Source organism: Seriola lalandi, unplaced genomic scaffold (genome assembly GCF_002814215.2).
Source record: "Seriola lalandi dorsalis isolate HSWRI2012SDOR001 ecotype SW California unplaced genomic scaffold, Sedor1 jcf7180002054502, whole genome shotgun sequence".
Lineage (NCBI taxonomy): Eukaryota > Metazoa > Chordata > Actinopteri > Carangiformes > Carangidae > Seriola > Seriola lalandi.
The window spans coordinates 385365-404807 of record NW_019525055.1 but is presented as its reverse complement, the minus strand read 5'-3'; the positions used below and the strand labels follow the sequence as shown (position 1 = coordinate 404807).

The window sequence follows — 19443 nt, the reverse complement described above, 5'->3', positions numbered from 1 at the left end:
AATAACTGACATGCCTGTGGAACTATGTTGATGCAATGTAGCCAGAGTGAAACTGGGTTCTGTAGGACAAAGCGGAGAAGCTGCTGCATCTTTAAATCCAAGGTAAACAGATTTTGGGCCAGTCATGTCCTCACATTGTCCCTGTGTATGTGCCTTGTCACAGCTCTGCCTCTCTCTCTCTCTCTCTGAAATAGCAGAATCAGCAGGCAGAGAGGTGCCTGGCTGCAACACAACACCTTTTAAAGGTGCACTGCTAACTTTGTTACTGTAAGTTAAGTCAATGATTTCACTTATTGTCTAAGAAAGTCTGGATATAAAAGCCTTCATATTTGTCCTCTGCATTTTTCTGAACAGCACTCTGCATCCCATTAAGATATTTTTGTTCAATGTCAGACAATGCAGCATCAGCACACAGGGAGGTGCTGGATTGCAGCACAGCAGCCTCAGAAAGTGCCACACCAGCACTGCTGCTAGGAGCCCAGTCAAGAGACACACCACCTTGACTGGCATTGCCTTCAGTTGTGCCTTGTGCTGTACGCTTCAGTTAAAGGATATACTGCTATAAAAATGTTTATTTGCCATGTTGTCTCTTTTCCATCCAACTTCATAAGTTCATCTGTGCTCTCACAATCTATATTCCCATTCACTTGTATTGCCTCAGTCCAATTCTGCATTCTTCTTATAGGGGCACATCATGACACTCCTCTTTTACTTGAAAGAAATTGACCAATCATTGTTTATATGTGCATTCACCTCCCCTGGATTGTATCTTAACACCCAGAATGCTTCCATGGGCCAAATAGCCTTTATGGTAAGTACAGTTACCAATTCATCATCACACTACTGACAAAACAGTCAATATTGATTTCTAACACTTGACACATTATAAACCTCTGAAGCATTTTATATGAACAGGGTACAATAATATTCAAAATCAAACTCATTAAATACAGTTAATAATGTCAACAACAAGTACAATAAAAATGATCTAACAAGCTCTTCCATCAATCTATATGCTAGTGAAGTGTTGGGAGTTGGAGAGGGGTAGGGGCAGCTCTGCAAGAAAATTCTCAGAGGAACTGGGATTTGGTAGAATAAAGGTGGGGTCCGTATGTTTTGACACTGGAGAGGCAGGCATGTAGTGTGGATTTTCTATGGGTGCCAGCACATGTTGAGGTTGTGGACAATGAGGTGGTGAATAGGTTAGCTAGGGCAAGTTTAGGCAGGGATAGTGTAGATGGCAGGATGGAGTACCGCAGCATTTGGCAGGATGGAGTGTCGCAGCATCATCAGTGAGAGACTGAATCATCAATGGCAGCAACAGTGGGATGCAGATAGGGACAAAGATATACAACATCCAACCATGAGTTAAACCTGGCAACAGAGTGAACATGACTTTGAAAGATGAGATCAAATTGACAAGGCTAGGGCTGGAATATTGCAGACAAGCAAGTGGGTTGGTGCTGGCGGGGAAGCACAGAGATGGCAATTGTGAATACTGAGGACTCCTGGAGTCAGTACAACATGTCTCGATGTATTGCTTACTCTGTGCTGGTAAAGGAGGATTTTGTTCATGGAATTAGGCAAACTGGAAATTAAAATGTTTCCTTACAGTACTACTGAGCGATGGGGTGTTTCAATACAACTAGGGAAATAGTACACTTCCTCAGAACCACAAATATAGGTCTCAGAGGCAAAAGTATCAATGACGTTACCACACCATTGAGGGGCAGCAGTGTACTAAACCATACCTATTGTGCGGGACAGAAGGAGGAAGAAGAAGAAGCTGCGTCCATCTGCTGCGCATGCGTATTACGACGCCGCTGGTTGTAAGTAGAAATATTATGGCTGTCGTGATGCAGACGGAAGACTTTCCTTACTTACCTTCGGGGCCGGCGGAGGGTATGACCTGTTTCTTTACTAATTTGACCTTTATTGCAACAGAGCCCCATGTCAGTGCACCCGGTCACAGTCGAGACGAATCTGTCTTAAAATACCAGTGTTGACTGGAAGCTAACATTAGCCGCCAGTGCAGGTTGAGCGGAGCGGGTTTGCTTCACTGTGCTAAACTGAGCTAAACTGAGCTAGCTGTAGCCGTTTCAGCTCCCAAGGTCGATGAGAGCAAGTCTGCATCCGATACAGCTTCAGAGTGCCTGTGCGTCTGCCTGCGGACCAGTGGAGACTGAGGGAGGCGTTTTTACGTTTGGTTCCCACAGACATGCATGGTTGAGGTCAAATGCGGGTTGCACTATAATCCAGGTTTGCTCTTGTACTTAGCGTTAGTTATTACTCCTGAACTTTTGAATGGACACCACAGGAGCTAAACTTTGTATGAGTTGTCTGAATGTAATTTGTAAATGCAAACGTGTCTAATATCTGACACGTGTACTGATTGTTGCTCCTCACAGTAGTGCTGTCAGCTCTGTTTGCGTTGACCACCGTTGCTACTATCGTTTATTTATGTATCTTCCATGGCGTACTACTGATGCGATGGTGACAGTGATGCCAAAACAAAAAGCACATCAGTAAGAAATGCAGTCTCAGCAGCTAATAAAGGGTCTGTGGTTTGAGATGATTTGATAAAGTAGTATTAACTTGAATTCTGGATTATCGCAGTATAAAGATGTTTTCCCTCCCTGATGTAGAGGCTACAATACAGCTACAGAAATAAAGTATTATTGCCATAAAGCAAAATAAAGAAGCTGCTAAAAGAGCCAAATTCATGTTTATTTTTTAAAGACCTTATAAAATGGCCTGGACAAAATTATTGGTGCCCCTAACATGTGTTGGTAAATAAGTAGATTGCACTCCTATTCCAAGCAGATTGTCCTCAGTTAGGATCATAGGTGTCAGTCTTCTAATCAGTTATTCAGTTTATTTAAATGGTGAAATGTGCTCATCAAGCTTTTTATTATTTATTGAACATGCACAAGGGAAAGAAAAGGGTAGAACTGTCTGAGGAGACAAGGATGACTATAATTGCCAAGCATAGTCTAGGTAAAGGTTACAAAATCACCAAACAGCTTGATGTGCCTGTGACAACAGTTGCTAAAATGCATGTTGAAAAGCTGCTGGGATAGTGTCCTTTGGGCAGATGCAATGAAATTAGAGTTTTAGAGTTGCATCAGCTCTGTGTTCAAAGAAGAAGAAAAAAAAGAAGCTTTCAAAAATAGAACTGTGAAACATGGTGGAGGCTCAGTTATGTTATGGAGTTTCTATAAAAGACATTATGACTTGTCTTACTCCAACAATGTCCTATCTAACCAATATATTCTCCTTGGCCTAATCATATCTGTGTAATATATCACCAGTTATTTTTGGTGTATGTATTTGACGCATTAAGATAAATTAATTTTCCAGATTGTATGAGCCAAGAATAATGACTCAGACTCATAGTTGGGCCTAAAACATGCTTCTGTGTCTGTGAGTATGTTGCTCACAGATGTCTGCATAGGCATTAACGTGCACAAGGTAAGCGTCTCACATTTACCAGGCAGGAATTGGACACTACGGTCTCATGCCCTTGATAAATGAAAGAGCATGTTGAGTAGTTATTGAGCTGAATTCTTTTTTGAACTCTCGCCATGGATAGGTTTTTTTTTTTCACAATGTGTTATAGTTACATATTCCCAGAAGATGTAACCTGATTTGAAATCTCCTGTTTTTCTTACCCTTCCTGCAGTAAATAAGATGATAAAGGAGCACAGTGACCTGTTTTCTGACTCCCAGTGTAAAGTCTGCAGTGCTGTCCTAATTTCTGAGTCTCAGAAGTTGACTCATTATCAGGTCAGTGAGCCCACAGTCTGCTGCGGCTGTGTTCATGTCAAGGGACAGTTTTTTTGACTGTGCTACTATGCTCAGTGATATGGGGAAAGGTGCATAATTATTAGCTACAAGGTGTAATTATTGAATGTACTTAACAGCGTATAAATGGCTTTATAATTGATATAGGAGTATATCCACATTAAGCTGGTTTTGTGGGAAGTATTTATGAATCTTCATCAAATAACTTCTTTATAATAAGTATAACAGAAAATTATGTAAATGAGAACAACTGTGTGGTATCTGCAAATCTTGAAGGTATTAAAACTTGAATTTCAGCCTTAAATTTCATTTACAGTGGTCTTGGATATTTTCCCTCTCCTGCCATTGGCAGTAAATTTATTGAAAAAATATTTTTGTATGTGATTTTTCGTGAACACTATCTAGAAAATCCCCAGTGCTATTGTTCCACACCTTATGTAAAACTCATATGTGGACCTTAGATAAATCCATTTATCCATCCATATCCTGCTGCTTATCCAGGTCCAGGTCATGTTTGATGATTAATTAATCATATTAGGAAGTTGGCACTTTGCAAATAATTCTAGGCCTCATCATCCTTACTGGTTGTCATTGATATTTTCACACTTTGGTCGGTTTGATTGTGACATAGGTATTAAACTGAATCCTATGTGACATTAGAAAAGTCAGGAATCTGAGTTTGGTTGTATTAAATCACATCATAGAGGATCACAGAGAGCAGAAGGGGACAGAGCAGAAGTTTAACCAGCTGAGATTCAGTAGAGTAAGGAGAGTTGCGGCCCCACTGCTCACCAGATGTTGGCTGCGATCCACATTTTATGTAGTTTGCAGACTGAAAAGAGGATGACGAAGAAGAAATGTATCTGTTTTCCTATAGTTCAGGCATTTCCTGGAAACTAGTGTTGACAAAATGTTGTTTTCACAGGTAAACAGTTAACGACTTAGATAAGCGAAGACAAAGTCTAAATGTTATGTTGTTCTAAATGAGTACTAGGGCTTTTACTTTATTGTATTTATTTTCTTTCTTTATACTTTTTTCTCTATGAAATTTCAGCAGCTAAGGTTAAGTGCTGACCACAAGTTAGAAGAGGCCAACATGATTCCTAAAACTTTGGGTCTGAACAATAGTCAAGAAAGTTATTTTATCATTTATTTTATACATTTATTTTATCATTTGTAGTGATATGAAACAAAGAAAAGCAGCAAATCTTTACATTGTAGTTGTAAGTAAAACACATTTAACATTTATAGTAGATATAGTAGTATATTAGTAGTAGACAGATGACAGAGACTATTGATAGATTACTGAAATGGTCAGGTTAAATTTAATAGATTCATAATTTTACCAGAAGAGTCTATACATGAAACTTTGCAGCCATAATTAAGATGAGTTTTTTTTTCAGGACTAAATGCAAAAATGATTGTTCACTCATTCAACTCAGTCATTTAGAAGAAACACACCAGCCATGAAAATGCACAAGCTGCTTCTTGAAAATGTGTTTAATGTAGAGGGACTGTGTTGATATTGGTTGTTCACTTTGTGATTAACATTTTGTGCTTCTCCTTTCAGAGCAAGAAACATGCCAACAAAGTGCGGCGATATATTTCCATCCAAAATGAGAAGGAGCCAGCGTTCAAAAAGTTAAAGACATCATCATCATCATCTGACAGTGTGAGTAAAAAGCACTCAGTTAATGTAATCTGAACCTGAACAGCATAAATCACCCAAAACCAGCATGAATAAAAGTTCCAGTTCAATGCAAAGGTTTGGGCATACGTGGGCAAGTTACATATTTTGTTGATTTTTGAAGTGACATATTAAAGAATGAGCGTGTCTTCAAATGTGAATGCTCTATTACTTTTTATTTCATCAACTTAAAAACTGTACTCTGTGTGACGCCAAATGCTCTGTCACTTTTCATTTGCCACGCTTGAATCAAAAACAACAGTACTTCGAAAAAGTAAAAATTGTTAAGTGAAAATTGAGCATACTGAGATGTCTTGTTCTGTGGAGTTTTGTTTCTGCTGTCAACTTCTAGGAGTGTTTGAATGTTGCATAGTCTTTATTGAGAAAGGCCTATTGTTTCAGCACATAATTAATGCCCTGGTTAACATCTCAAATGTCAGAGAAAAGCCATTTTCATTCAGTTTTAGGAATCACATACTGTTAAGCCCTTTTTTTTTAACGGACAAGTGATCTATGTTCCTGCGTGTGTCCTTTTCTGCAGGACTGTAACAATGGAGACACTGACCGGTCTAAGGTGTGTCATGTATGTAACATGACCTTCTCCTCTCCTGTGGTGGCCGAGTCTCACTACCAGGGAAAAGTTCACGCCAAGAACCTGAGACTGAAGACGGCCGGTCCCCAGACCCCAGGTATTGTTGGACTGTATTCAGAACCTGCAGCTTTTTACCTTCCATTATCTTTATTGAATTTTGGCTATTGCTTTTATCCTATTTTCCGGAATGAGTGTATGATTTACATTTTTTCAATTTGTGTCTTAGTTTTGGTCAAACCTGATTTTTTTCTTAAGCACTGTACAAATTACATTGAATAACATTTGCTTTCATTGTATCTCCTCTTCAGCGGTAGCCTGCCAAACGGCACCAACAGTTCAGCCGAAGAAGAAACCTGCAGATGATTTGAGCAGTGTGCCAGTAATGGGCAACAACAACAACAACAACAACAACAACAACCCAGACCGTTTCTGCTCCATCTGCCAGGCCTCCTTCAACAACCCGCTCATGGCCCAGCAGCACTACGTTGGCAAGAAGCATAGAAAACAGATGACCAAGCTCAAACTGATGGAGACGTACGGTCCCTCCACAGCACCAGGTCAGGCCACAGAATTGGGAATTCTCGTATTGTATGTGGAGAACTGCCATTTTAATCACTCTACTTTAAGAATTTAATGTTACAGACTTCAAAAAGTCTAACTTCTCTCCTTTTGTATGTGTCTACAGCATCTACACTTAAGGGCTACCCATGTACTGTCTGCAACATTGAACTAAACTCTGTGGAGCAGTACCAGTCGCATATCAGTGGTGCCAAACATAAGAACCAGTAAGTACAAGCATCTCCTTTTTTTTTTTAAGGAGAAGAATAGATTTTGTCAACCTGATAATTACACTGAATTGCTGTATTGTTTCACTTCATTATTCAGCCCAACACTATGTTCACATTAGTCTTTTTCTGTTTGGGATGGCGGCTATTTTATTTAGTTTTGACCTCAAAATCAGGAGCTAGTCAGGTATGCGCTGCACTAACCTAATCTTCAGGTGAAGTGGAAGCTGCAGTGTTGGTCACTAGGAGCAGTGGATGACAAGTGTGCTTATAGCAACCCATGCAACAAGGAGATGTGATGTAACTACATGGCAAAGTAACACAAGCAGCGTAGGAGGAGGGGGGGCTGCTTGCCTGAACAGAGTGCATCTGACGAAGGCGAACTCCTGTCCTGACTGTGTTCTGTTTATTTGCTGTGCCTCCGCTGGCACATCAGAGATAACCAAATGTGACAAAACAGTTGCATTTCACAAAGTCAGCTATCAGTGAATTTTAGGAATGCTCCCCATTGGAGCCCCCTGCTGGTGATGTTTTAAGTTCATGAATCTGTGCGTTTAAATTCAAACAGTGCTGTTTGAATTTCTAACACAACCAAAAACAAAGAATGTGTATACTGATGGTTTCCGTAGATGGCTGCCGCAGCCACTTTGTTCTTTGTGATATTTATGATGTCAGATGTCATCCGATACCCATCTCTGACACATGTTCTAGTGTTGCTTTCTTTAACACTCGCCACAGTTCTGTCAGTTTGATCTCACTTGAAAAAACTAAATAAAGGAGTGAATATTCTAAATTTAAAAAGAAATGCTTTGTGTCAATGTGTCCCATCTTATTACTAGCAACAAAATGTGTCTTTATTTTTCTCTTAAGAATGAAGAAATCAGGCATGAACACTACAGAGAACCAACAAGCAGCAGAACAATCATACGGGAGTGACAACCAGTGCACCAGCGAAGACAACCAGTACACAGCTGCAGATGACCAGTACGCCCCTGGGAACGACCAGTACACAGCCGGAGAAAACCAGTACACTCCCGAGGACACAGAGTACTCAGAGGAGTACCAGTATACTTGAGGCTGGACAGGGAGGGACTGCAGAGGTTTCAGTCAGGACTTGGAATGACACACAACAACCAGCCCCTTTAACACATTAACAAACCATCAACCTCCATGGACCTTCAGCTCCTGTCAGAGTCTCTCGTCAGTAGGTGTTCCCCCGGAACAGAATCATCTAAACCACAGGTTTGAACCCCAACGCGTTAGTTTGTCATTTTGGGTTCCCAGCTGAAACGGCTAAAGAATGTTTTTTCTCCTCTAATGGAAAAAAAGTTTTGTTTTTTTCCGTGTGTGTGTGTGTGTGTGTGTGTGTGTGTGTGTGCGTGTGTGCGCGCGTGTGCGTGAGAGATGAAATGATGGGCAGCAGTTATACCCTTCAACGTGTGATCATAGGTTCAGCGGTGATGCAGCTTTACCTACAGTCACAATCAAGAATGTCTGTGAGGGTTCAACTGCCTGCTACTTCCGTTACATATTTGTTTACTGACTGAAAACCATTCTAATAGAAAGTCTAAAGCATATTAATCATTATTTAAAGTCTGGTTTAATGCATCAGTCACATACAGTAAGCCAATTTAATTGTTTAACCTCTACTAACATCTAACCAGTACTAACATCTAGTACCAGTCACATATAACCAAGGACAATTCAAAGCTAAGCTGCTCTCCACTTCACACCTCTTGTTCCGCCATTCATCTGAATATAGTTAGTTTGCATCTCCAGTGAATGTATTTTACACATGTCCTCACCTCATTTCTCTACTTTACCCATGTTTGATTATTTCTAAATGTGATGTTGAAGATGCAGACAAGGAAAAGACGTGAAGTCGAACCTTAGCAGAGCCAGATCAGTCACTGTAGCCAGTTTTGATAATATCTTTGCTGCCTATACAGATTTAAAACAAAAAAAAAAACAGTCTAAGGCTTTCTGCCCAGATAAATCTGTTGTTAGTTGAATTTTTAGAGAAGTTGCTTTTACAGTTTTTCTTTTCCTCCTTTTTTATTTTTATTTAAAGCTGAAATATCTCGAAGTTGTTTGTTGTTGTTTTTCATGGAAAAATTTGCTTGTTCTGTGTAAATCAGAGTCCAGATGGTGAATTCATTAGATTTTTTTTAATGTGGTAATCTGGACAAGATGATACTTGTGGTGGTACAGAATTCCTCTGAGTTCAACAGTTTCTTATTTGCTTATTCTTAAGCACAGTGATTTTTCACTATAAGAAGACAACCTAAAGCTTGGTAAAACTCAAAGGATTTACGAGCAATCTTTTCTAATTATTTAACCATGTGTTGTTTTTTCCTGTTCCTGTTCATTTTATTTTCATAGGATGCATAAGAAAGGAATAAAATATTTTTATTATAGGACACTTAAATAACATTGTGACAGGGCACATCTTTATCAGATGCTCATCATTAATTGATGAAATATCCAGATGTTCAGAGCCTAAATTACATCCTCTGCTTCTTCAAAAAGTACCAGAAACCGCTGCTGTTAATCATTGTCAACACTAAGTATTTTGTAGAGGTTGATGTCATTTTTATAAAAAGAAATTCTTTTAATTTTTCAGGAGTCAGGACAGTTTCAGTTACAGGATGGAGAGGAAAGGGATTATAATGGAAAACACTAATACTGTCCTCACATTTCAAACGTAGTGGATGTATTACAGCTGTGGGCTCATGAAAATATAAGCTTTTTTCTACTTTTAAGTTATATTCTTGGTTTACTGAAGGGTGAAAGATTTTTAAATACTTTCCATTTGAGAGGTCCAAAATGGGGCTTTATAAACTCCATAGGGAGACTGATGTAATTACTGTCCATAGCAGAGATTACAATATTTACTGCAGAGATTTTCAAGAGTGATGTCAAAATAGAAAGTGATGTCAATATTAGAATAACAAAAAACATTTTTTAGTCCATTTGTCCTCATAAGAGATGATTGGTTGACTATTTTAGTATTGAATGTCTTCAACTTTCTGGCTAACGAAAAAAACAATTTTTTTGGATGTAATTTATACGAAGAGGGCTCATACATACTGTATAGTACATGATGTATACAAGACAAATGGCCTTTTTGTTTTTCATCCTCGGTCTTTGTGTGTTAGGTGTTTTTGTGATTAAGATTTACTTTCAATATAAGTTATGTATACTTGAGGGAAAAACATGAAGTGAAGATGTGCGTTAAGTAAAGAAATGTTTTAAGAGAGCTTGTTTTGTTTATTTGTTTTTTCTTTAACAGAAGATATTGTCTGGACCCTGGCTTATTGTTTCAAGACTGTAAACATGTTTTCCAGTGTAAAAAGAAGGGCTCTCCTGAGAAGAGCTGATTAATTGATTGATAGTAGCGTATTACAGATATAGATCATTATCAATGAATATATCAGCTGATAAGCAAAAAGAAATCAATGTGCAGAAACACCAACAGTGCGTCTGAGGTTGTTTAGAAAGTGACAAACTTTACAATGTTTGCCCACTAGATAGCACAGACGACATTATTTTTCAACTCTAAAAAAGTCCCATTGGTACAAATTGTGTCTATTTAAAATAAATTAATATTGGGAGATATATTTTTTTAATTTCAGGGCTAGGCTATACTCTTGAGCAGTGCTCCAAAAGGCTGAGTGCTGTCGTTCCAGTAAGTCAGTTTAGTCATGTTTCTGTGCAAGTACACCAGCTGTACTCACCATCACCCTTCTCATTGACAGGTGCCTGTTGGAGTAAAGCACACCACCGTTAGAATCTGGAGCAGTGGAAGGGTGTTGCTTGGAGTGATGAATCCAGCTGCTGTCAGGTCGATGAATCTGGGTTTTGCTATAAGATCGTCACCTGCCTTTTCCACGGTTTTGGTCTGGTCTGGTTAAGACGATAGTTATGTTTCCAACTTTGAGTTTGGGCAAGAGCCTCTCCCGATTCAATATGACAATGCCTCCATGCATGAAGCCAGGCCCTTAAAGAAATGTTTTTCCCAGTCTGGTGTAGAACTGCACAGACCTTAACTCCATTGCTGACCTCTGGTATCAAGTGCAATGCCAACTGTGAGTCAGGCCTAATGACCAGACATCACTGGCTGAACTCACCAAACGGTCCAAAATCATGTTGAAATCCTTCCCAGCATTGTTAAAGCTGTTGTAGCAGCAGATTAATGGCCATAGTTTTGGAATGAAATGTTCAGTCATCACACATGGGGGAAATATGTCTCAACTTTGGTTAGAAAAAGTAAAAAACAAGGAAGAAAGTGACATTACTGTCTGACCACAGACCAGAGTGAAATTGCACATTAACAAGACAAAGCTTGAGCTCTGACCACAAAAGGACAATACAAATGCAAAAGGAACATTTGTCAAACTTTCAAACCTCAGTTTGAGAGAAAATTAGCCTCAATCATCCCTGTGAGCTTCATGCGGGCTGATATCTTTGAGTCCACATGGTGGAGCACTTACTCTTTGCTAGTGCCGGATCAGCTCATGACAAAGGCTTGTTTAAGCTCAAGTGGCATTTTCCTCACACGACCTGTCAACAGTGAGTTCAGCACAAAGACAAACCAATCCATTTTCTTTCCTTTTTTTTTTTTTTTTTTTTTTTTTTTTACTGAATCTCCATCTATCTTCACTGCACTTTCCATCGCCTGTTAGACAAACACAACGTGTGGGTGGAACTTCGACCTCTTCTAACTGATTTTCTGCTGATGCATTTTGATTATTTTTTCTAGGTGAATCCTGAAAATACCTGTGGAATGGAAAACCCTCTGGATGTCCAGTATGGAGATGTCAAAGCTTACAGTGAGGTATGCTTGAGGCCGAGTTTGCCTTGACTGACTGGTGCCGGTTTATCCCATTTGGTTTCCACTTGCTCATTCAACCTCATATCTGCCTTTAGTGTACAATTTTCTAGATGTATCCCGATTCAGTAATCACACTATTTCTTCTTCAGTGTGCATCCTGGCCTCTAGAATAATCATTACACTCTAAATCCACTTGACTTTTGAGAAAATGACACTTAAGAAAATAGAAGAACTAGAGGAAAAATGGATGGACAAAACCTCAAACTTCAAATTGTCTCTTCAGAAACAGTGATGTCTTAGAGCCCGTAATATCTTAGCCTCAAATATTAAATATTTCTTTATTAACATTAGAAAATCAAGCAAACAACCCCCAACTGCTGTCAGACTTCAATTTAAGTGTTGCTAAATCCTGAGTGGTGCAAAAATAACATCACCTTCTTCAGCTGAGGCCAGTCCACAGAAAACCAGTGAAAACAGAAAAGACAAAAAGTCAAATACACAAATCTCCCAATGCGAAACAACTGAAACCATTTCTCCTACAGCAGATTTTGTGTTCAGGCAGAAACATTGTCTATAAGCATTCTGTTGCTTTTAGTCAGAAGCTGAATGTGTTTTCAGGATGTGGAGGTCTGGGTTTCAGACATTCGACAATCAGGCAAGCACTTCATCTGAAACACACAGAACGGTGTTCAGTGTGAGCGGCTTGAGTGTTTATCCACAGCTAATACAAAGATGAATGCATATGAAACACACACAAACTGTTCTAAAGTCGACACGGTGTCGAGTCAGTCGCTGTGAATTTCCTGGCTGAGGTTTCAATGCCGTTGACCCCCCACCACCCCCCGAACTCCCAGACAGCCTTAAAACGTCCAGGTTACATCTCAGGATTGATGCTTATGCTTATATTTTGAACACACTCCTGGATGCACAGTGAATACTTCATTGTGTGTGTGTGTGTGTGTGTGTGTGTGTGTGTAATGTGCAGAAAGTAGTTTGTCAGACACAAAGACAGCTTGTTCCCTCTTTATCTTTCTCCTGGCCCCGAAGTGGAGGTCAGTGAGCCCAGTTTGGCATAAATAAAAGTTGTGTGTGCACAAGTATGTTCATGTGTGTGTGTGCACAGGTATGTTCCTGTCCTTGAATTTGAGGGAAAACCAATTTTCAAACTTGGAATTTTTAATAGTTTTTTGAGACAGATTTGGGATTTTAAAATGCAAAATAAAAAAAGACAACATCCGAATTGTAAAGCTTTAACAAAACTTGCAGGGGTGAAGAAATGAAAATTAAACTAAATTAAAGGTAATAATAGAATAGCATTTAATAGAAATACTATTTAAAAAAAATTCAAAGTCAATGCCTTCCAAACTAAGCACAAAACATTCACCATTTAGTACTTTAACAGTAAATGATCCGTAATGAGTCCATTTTGGAAACTCCAGCGTCCTGCTCAAAAAGACATTCACAGTGTAGCATTGCAGCTGTGTGTATATCCAGTGTGTGCAGTTGTGTAGGCCTGTAGTATGTGGGGCACACAGGGTGACATCAGGATAGTCTGTAAGAGCAGCCAGACAAGACAATTTGTCTTGGTCCCCTACAGGTTGAATGGGCTTCACCGTTATTGTAATTCAATTAAAAGAGGAATGTCAGCATTAAAATGCTCCCAGTCTGGGTTTATGCACAAACAGTATCATCTTCCAGTGTCCACTAACGGATGAGCCTGAATAAATTGTCTTTTATTGTCAGTTAAATTTGCCTACTCTCCTTGAAAAATGCTTTGGTTGCCAGACAGTGTTTGTGAGAAACTGCTGAGAAGCTCACGGATCTCTATATTTCTTATTGTCTGTGTGTAAACCTACAGCTGTTTTATAATGATATGTGTCATAAATACAGAAGATCCATTGTATCCAGATGTTCTTTTCTGCTTTCCTTGTCCTCAGAGGAAAACAGACGCATTCTATGATTCAGTTGGTAAAAGCATCAGTACGCTTCAAATGAAGCGCGTGTTGGATCCCTCCACCCACACCTTTTTCAAAACCAACAATCCAGCAAGCTCGTCCACTTCGTGTGACGATTGGCCAGATGTGCAAGAGTGTGAAAACGATTAGTTTGAACATCTTTCTTTTTTCATTCTTCACACAACTACTTCTGCCACTTTTCATGTGCACAAGCTAGTGTAGCACCAGAGACAATTTTCAAATGTTTATACCTTCGTTTGGTAGAACTAGTTGATTTAATACCATCACTTTTGCCGGATTGCGCAGTTTTCCGAACAGTCGTGCTTTTTATTTCATTGAGCGGGGTTTTGCACCGTTCAGGGTTTTCCCACAAAATTATTAAACTACATTCCGATAAGTCGGCTCTTCCTCTCTTCATGATAAAATAAAGACAGGTTTATAGTTGTGTGTTGAGGGCTTACAGCTTACCTACGTAACTTACGCATGAAGCTACTCCATGGCTTCGTTGGGCTCCTCAAAAATGCAACTATATGATCGGGGCTATGGCTACAAAGGTGCCACGTGGAGACGCTTTATCTGATGCAGGGTTAGCATGTAGCTGCAGATAAACACCTCACTGTTTTATAAGAGGAATAACAGAAGGTAAACATGTTGTACCTCTCCAGAAGACACATTTGTTACTAACCTTTGATCCTGTTCCCACTTGCTGTTCGTCTGGCTGCTGGAGACATGATGAGAGCAACTGGGGAAATGATAGTAAGTCATTACAACACAGGCAATAAATATAGCAAAAGTGACATAGACTCACTTTAACTTTAATTTGCCGCTGAACACTTTCCAAAGCAAACCATATGTTTTTAAGATGCTCAAACAGCAGCCTCCAGTCACTTTCCAGCAGGATATAAACACTGCGTTGGTGACCCACAGCGCTAGTTGTTGATTCATTAAAAAAATAGTTTCAGCTTCCAGTTGTACACAACTACAAATACAGTACAGTACAGTGGGCAGTCGAGCACTGTCCTTTTGAAGCCATATAATTTCCCCTAAAACATCCAGTTAAGAACAACTTCACAGGAAACACAGAAAAGTCCACAGCTTTTCTTGACTTTGGTGTCTTGTTCCACTTCCTGTACTGTGTAGCCCATGTGTTCAAAGGATCAAAAAGATCAATCCCATGAAGCTGCTGAAGGTTTTATGGCATCTGATCTTTGCTTCATCTGTCTGCAGATAAAAAAAAAAGAAAAAAAAGGATTTCTGACTCACATCTTAGATCTAAAAGAAAACATCACAGTGTCTGACTCAGCTTTATTTAATCGCACAGAACAAAACACTGCAAATGCCTGATGCAACTGAGGACATTTGAAACAGGTTCCTTTTTTTTTTTTTGAAAGAGTTATGTTGGAAAATTAATAAGTGCAGCTGCTTTGTATCCAGCTTTACTGTGGAGTATTTTAGGAGGCAGCACAGTGTAGTTTTCTTCCTCACATCATTTGCTTTAATTAAATTACCTAATTTCCTCTAAGAGATCATTAAAAATTCATTTAACTAACCACCTTTAGCCTGCAGTGTCCTATCACATCAAACCTGTGCAAACATGTTTCACTTTTATTTTTCTCTGTATCAGGCTTCTGTCTCCGTGACTTAAACCCTCAGCTGATGACTGTTTGTATGATGTGGGGAGGTGTCACGTTGCATATTTTGCATGTACTCTACTGTTTGCACGCTGCGAAAGTGAGGAGGGAGGCATGAGAGTTTCCTGTAAAAATGTTTGCTGTTGTAATATGCAGGGGTTTATTTTCACTTGATTTAAATCTGAAGATATTCCTTAAATTTCTGTTGGTATGTGGAGATCAGGGAAACGAAACGAGAGAGAATGTGAAAATGAATAAGGTAAGGGAAGAAAAGATGAACAGAATGAATGATGAACACAGATAATGATAGACTGAGAGAGACCGTGCATGGTGTTTTAGGCTTTCAGTCTGACACAGCTTTCGGGGGAGATCATTGTCTTGAAATGGAGACATCCTGAGGCCAAGGCATCGCTGTATTTGAGCAAGGAACAAAACAATCTCCCTACCACCTCCTCCTCCTCCTCCTCCCCTCCCCCCCTCCCCTGCTACCGTCCAGACCTCTCCTCCTCTCCTTACATGGAGGCACAGGTGGCTGAGCTGCACACTGCAAAGAATAATGGTCATTAACCAAACACTTTGTAGACCACAATTTTCATGTTCCCGGAGTGATGAACCCTAATGAATTGCATGGCTGCATGGTCTCTCCTCATGCACTATCCTTGGAACAAACTTTATATTTATTGCCCCACTAACAGCGAAGGCTCTGAGTATGTTTTTGGTTTTATCCAACACTGCAATGAATTGAATGGTAAGACAAATCTGATTCTACATGCAGGAAGTTGATTAAATTAAACCCTGACACATCTATTTTTCCAGTTTGTACGGTGATGTAATCACCTTAGTGACAATCTCACAGAGAATTATCACAAACACTTCCCCTCCGGTCTTTAGGGAGCGACTTTTAACTTGTTCTGATTCTGTTTTGGCTCTCTCTTCAGACTTTTTTCAGCTGTTTTCAACCAAAAAAGGGGGCCATCTCTTTCTGTGTTGTGCCAGTAGCTCGAAGTCCGCCCTCTAGTGGTATAAAGCCTAATAGATCTTGAGCTCCACAGAAATAGCACACAAAACATTGTTGGTTGAAGCATTTTTAATCGGTTAAATTCTTAAGAAATTAGTCAGGAATCATTAATTAATGAATTGACTTAATCATTAAATTATCAAAACATGTTTGAGTTTTATAGGACAAAAAGCTGCACAGGTGACAACTGGTTGCTTTGGCAGTACGTCTTGGTTACTTCCACACTGCTGTTAAAGGAGCTATTTCTAAGTTTTGCTGTAACTACATAAACAATGTTAGCATTAACAGCTGTTTTTTTTTTCAGTCTAGAAGAAATGTTGCAAGTTCAGCATCAAACTTAATTCCTTTACTCACCAAGAGCTGTCTCCAGATGTGCAAAGCAACGTCGATGTTAACTCTTCTTCTACAGAAGTTAGCATGCTAACCAGCTAGCTCTGGTTGGGCTGGACCGTCTCATCACTTCCCGATACCGAGTCACTGTAGAATCTAGTCTGCCCTGAAGAAGTTGCACTGCTCAGAGGGCATATTGTAACCTCTCGTATTGTAAGCTGTTGGTAAGAGTGGAAAGTAAAAACCTTTTAATTTCTAACATTAACCATGTAGCAATTGCACAACACAAATAGCTCCTTTAAAGTGAAGTGCACAGCTGATTTCCTGAGCTCTGTCCCTCACTGACTGTCTCCCACACAGTGTAGGAGATAAATGGCGAACATAATGGAGCATTAGCAGTGTAAGAGCCAGATAATTCCTTCAGGAGTTGGTGTACAGCAAAACAGAGCAAATCCAAATGAAAGATGTCTCCTGGATGTGTAAATACACATTTGCCAAAATGATATATGTCACTTTGTGTTTACAGCTTGTTCCACTGACCCCAGATGACTGAATAAATCAACTAATATTGCTTTGATCAACACAGTAATAAGATTTTCCTTCATCTTGATGTTGATGAAGTGTTTAGCAAATTAGCAAAATAAAGCCAAATGCTTTCTACAAGCTTTTGTAACAACATCTTTGCCAATTATTATTACTTACTGAAAACTCAGTTTTTCATTTTATTCTATAACATTGTCAGTGAACAGGGCTCTAACAAAGCCGCCTGCAGCAGAATCAGCCAATCAAAGCAGGCAGGAGGATGAGGCTGTCATCAGCTCATTCCCCAGCATTCAGCAGGCCCATTTCCCATCAACCATCAGTCAGCAAGCCACTCTGTTACTGACACTTGGCCAGGTAGGAAACACCAACATCTGCCTCCTGTGCTCCCTGATGGCTGCAGGTGTGTACTAGGTGAAGAGAGGCAGCGCTCGGTTAGTGTGTGTGTATTTTGTCTGTTCATTGATAATTTCATCACTTTGTCTCATCACTCATGTCGGTGGGTGTGGGTTTTCCTGTGTGTGTGTGTGTGTTGATATTTTGTCTCTGTGGTGTGTGTGTGTGTGTGTGTGTGTGTGTGTGTGCATGTGTAAGAATATGTGTTTCTAAGAGTTGAGGTTTGTTTGTTTTGCTGTTATGCTCCTTGTGGTAATTGCAAAATGAAGCTAACCCATCATAGCTGAGCTGTTATGTGGCTTAGCCAGAAATATTGTGATGGGTGAGACTTGTATATAATTTGGTGGCACTCAGTTATTTAAGCTAAATCATCTCATCATTATGAGTTCAATGTCTCTTTGTACTGAAAATAGCAACAAATAGTTAAGACTACCTGTCAGCATGACCAATGTCTGTCTTAAAGACAACAACCTCAAGTCCTTCAGTTAATCATTCAGATGAGAAACATCAGTCATTTATTGTGTAGTATATGAAATGACCTCAGTTTGACAGTTTAGTACATTTACCAGCATGTGCTTGCTTACAGGGCTACCGCCTGGACTGGATCCAGCCTCAGATGCGGTGCCATCTGGGACTTGTGTGACAGGTGAGCGGAGCTGTGGTGAGGCTCCTTCCACTGTGTAGCCTAGCTCGTCAGTTTGAGGTCTGTGTAATTACATAACATATTCGCTGTCGTCTGTGCACAGGGAGTTTGTGCACTGTTTTTTATTATACTTCATTCAGCCATTGCTCAGACTCTGCAGAGGCAGGAATGACAAAAACATGGTGTCTGAAGACAAGTTGTCAAACCCCAACTTTGTGTCTGGGTTTTGTTAGGTGTCCATATGAAGATGAGTTGTCTTTCACAGTAACTACATCATCAGGGCATCACAGAGTGTGACTGGTTGAAATAACACCAATAGAAAATTCAAATGTATTTCTTACTGAAAGAACAATAAAACATGAGGGAGCAATAAAACGGCTATAGATGCTCTTTGTGAAAAGGCTGCAGGCACAGTAAGCCTGTCTGTTTTCAGATATTACAGGACTAATAATAACCGCGACTGTGCAGCTGTAGGACAAATATTTGGACCACAATTTTCATGAATGAGCCAAGCTGAACTTGGAATGGACAATAAGAAAAAGAAGAAGGGAAGACAAGTGTTTGGCAGCTGCAGAAAAAGTAGACAAAGTTGCAAAGAGTGCTTTTACATTTCTTTCATAACTCAGATTAAACACACGTATCTCTTACGAATCAACCTGCTGGTCTCTGTGTTAAAGCTGACAGATAACGGCCCTTTAACTTCCCACGACTCACATTTGTGTCAGTGTTTGAGACTGTAAAGAAGGTATGCCGGCGGATGTCTTTTCCCATGAGGTGTTTACATTATTTTGACTATCCCCTGCACATTCTGTACATTGCTTTGGCAGGCGTGTCAATAACGTAGAGAGAGCGAGGGCGAGAGACATAGAAAGAAAGTGGGAGAGAGCGCGCGTCCTCTTTTTCCCTGGGTTTCTCAGCCGTCTGCTGCAGGTGGCTGGGTGGTCGGGTTACAACCCCAGTGAAAGTACACACACACACACACACACACACACACACACACACACACACACACACACACACACACACCACCACCACCACCACCACCACCATTTGTCCTAACCCTAATCCATAGGAATTTTCAGATGTCATGGAAGGAGAGGTGTGTGTGTGTGTGTGTGTGTGTGTGTGTGTGTGTGTGTGTGTGTGTGTGTGCATGAGAGAGCAGCTGGGAGCACGAGGTAAAACCTGTATCCAACAGGCTGCTGGGACACTCAGCAGACACCTGTTT

The 19443-nt window shown here is 39.9% G+C and overlaps 1 protein-coding gene across 1 annotated transcript; it reads left to right on the top strand.

Annotated features, from left to right (window-relative positions):
• The first annotated feature begins 1748 nt into the window (after nucleotides 1-1748).
• On the top strand, nucleotides 1749-10127 carry znf346 (zinc finger protein 346). Its single transcript, XM_023413039.2, has 7 exons — nucleotides 1749-1902; nucleotides 3683-3786; nucleotides 5375-5476; nucleotides 6033-6180; nucleotides 6392-6640; nucleotides 6769-6868; nucleotides 7739-10127. The coding sequence occupies exons 1-7, from the start codon at nucleotides 1806-1808 to the stop codon at nucleotides 7941-7943; spliced, it is 1005 nt and encodes a 334-aa protein (XP_023268807.2). The 5' UTR covers nucleotides 1749-1805; the 3' UTR covers nucleotides 7944-10127.
• The last annotated feature ends 9316 nt before the right edge of the window (nucleotides 10128-19443 follow it).

Coding starts and splice junctions, on each gene's coding strand:
- znf346 (XM_023413039.2), top strand. CDS start 1,806: ATGCGTATTACGACGCCGCTGGTTGTAAGTAGAAATATTATGGCTGTC. Junction 6,641..6,768: donor CGGTCCCTCCACAGCACCAG/GTCAGGCCACAG, acceptor ATGTGTCTACAG/CATCTACACTTAAGGGCTAC. Junction 6,869..7,738: donor GGTGCCAAACATAAGAACCA/GTAAGTACAAGC, acceptor TTTTCTCTTAAG/AATGAAGAAATCAGGCATGA.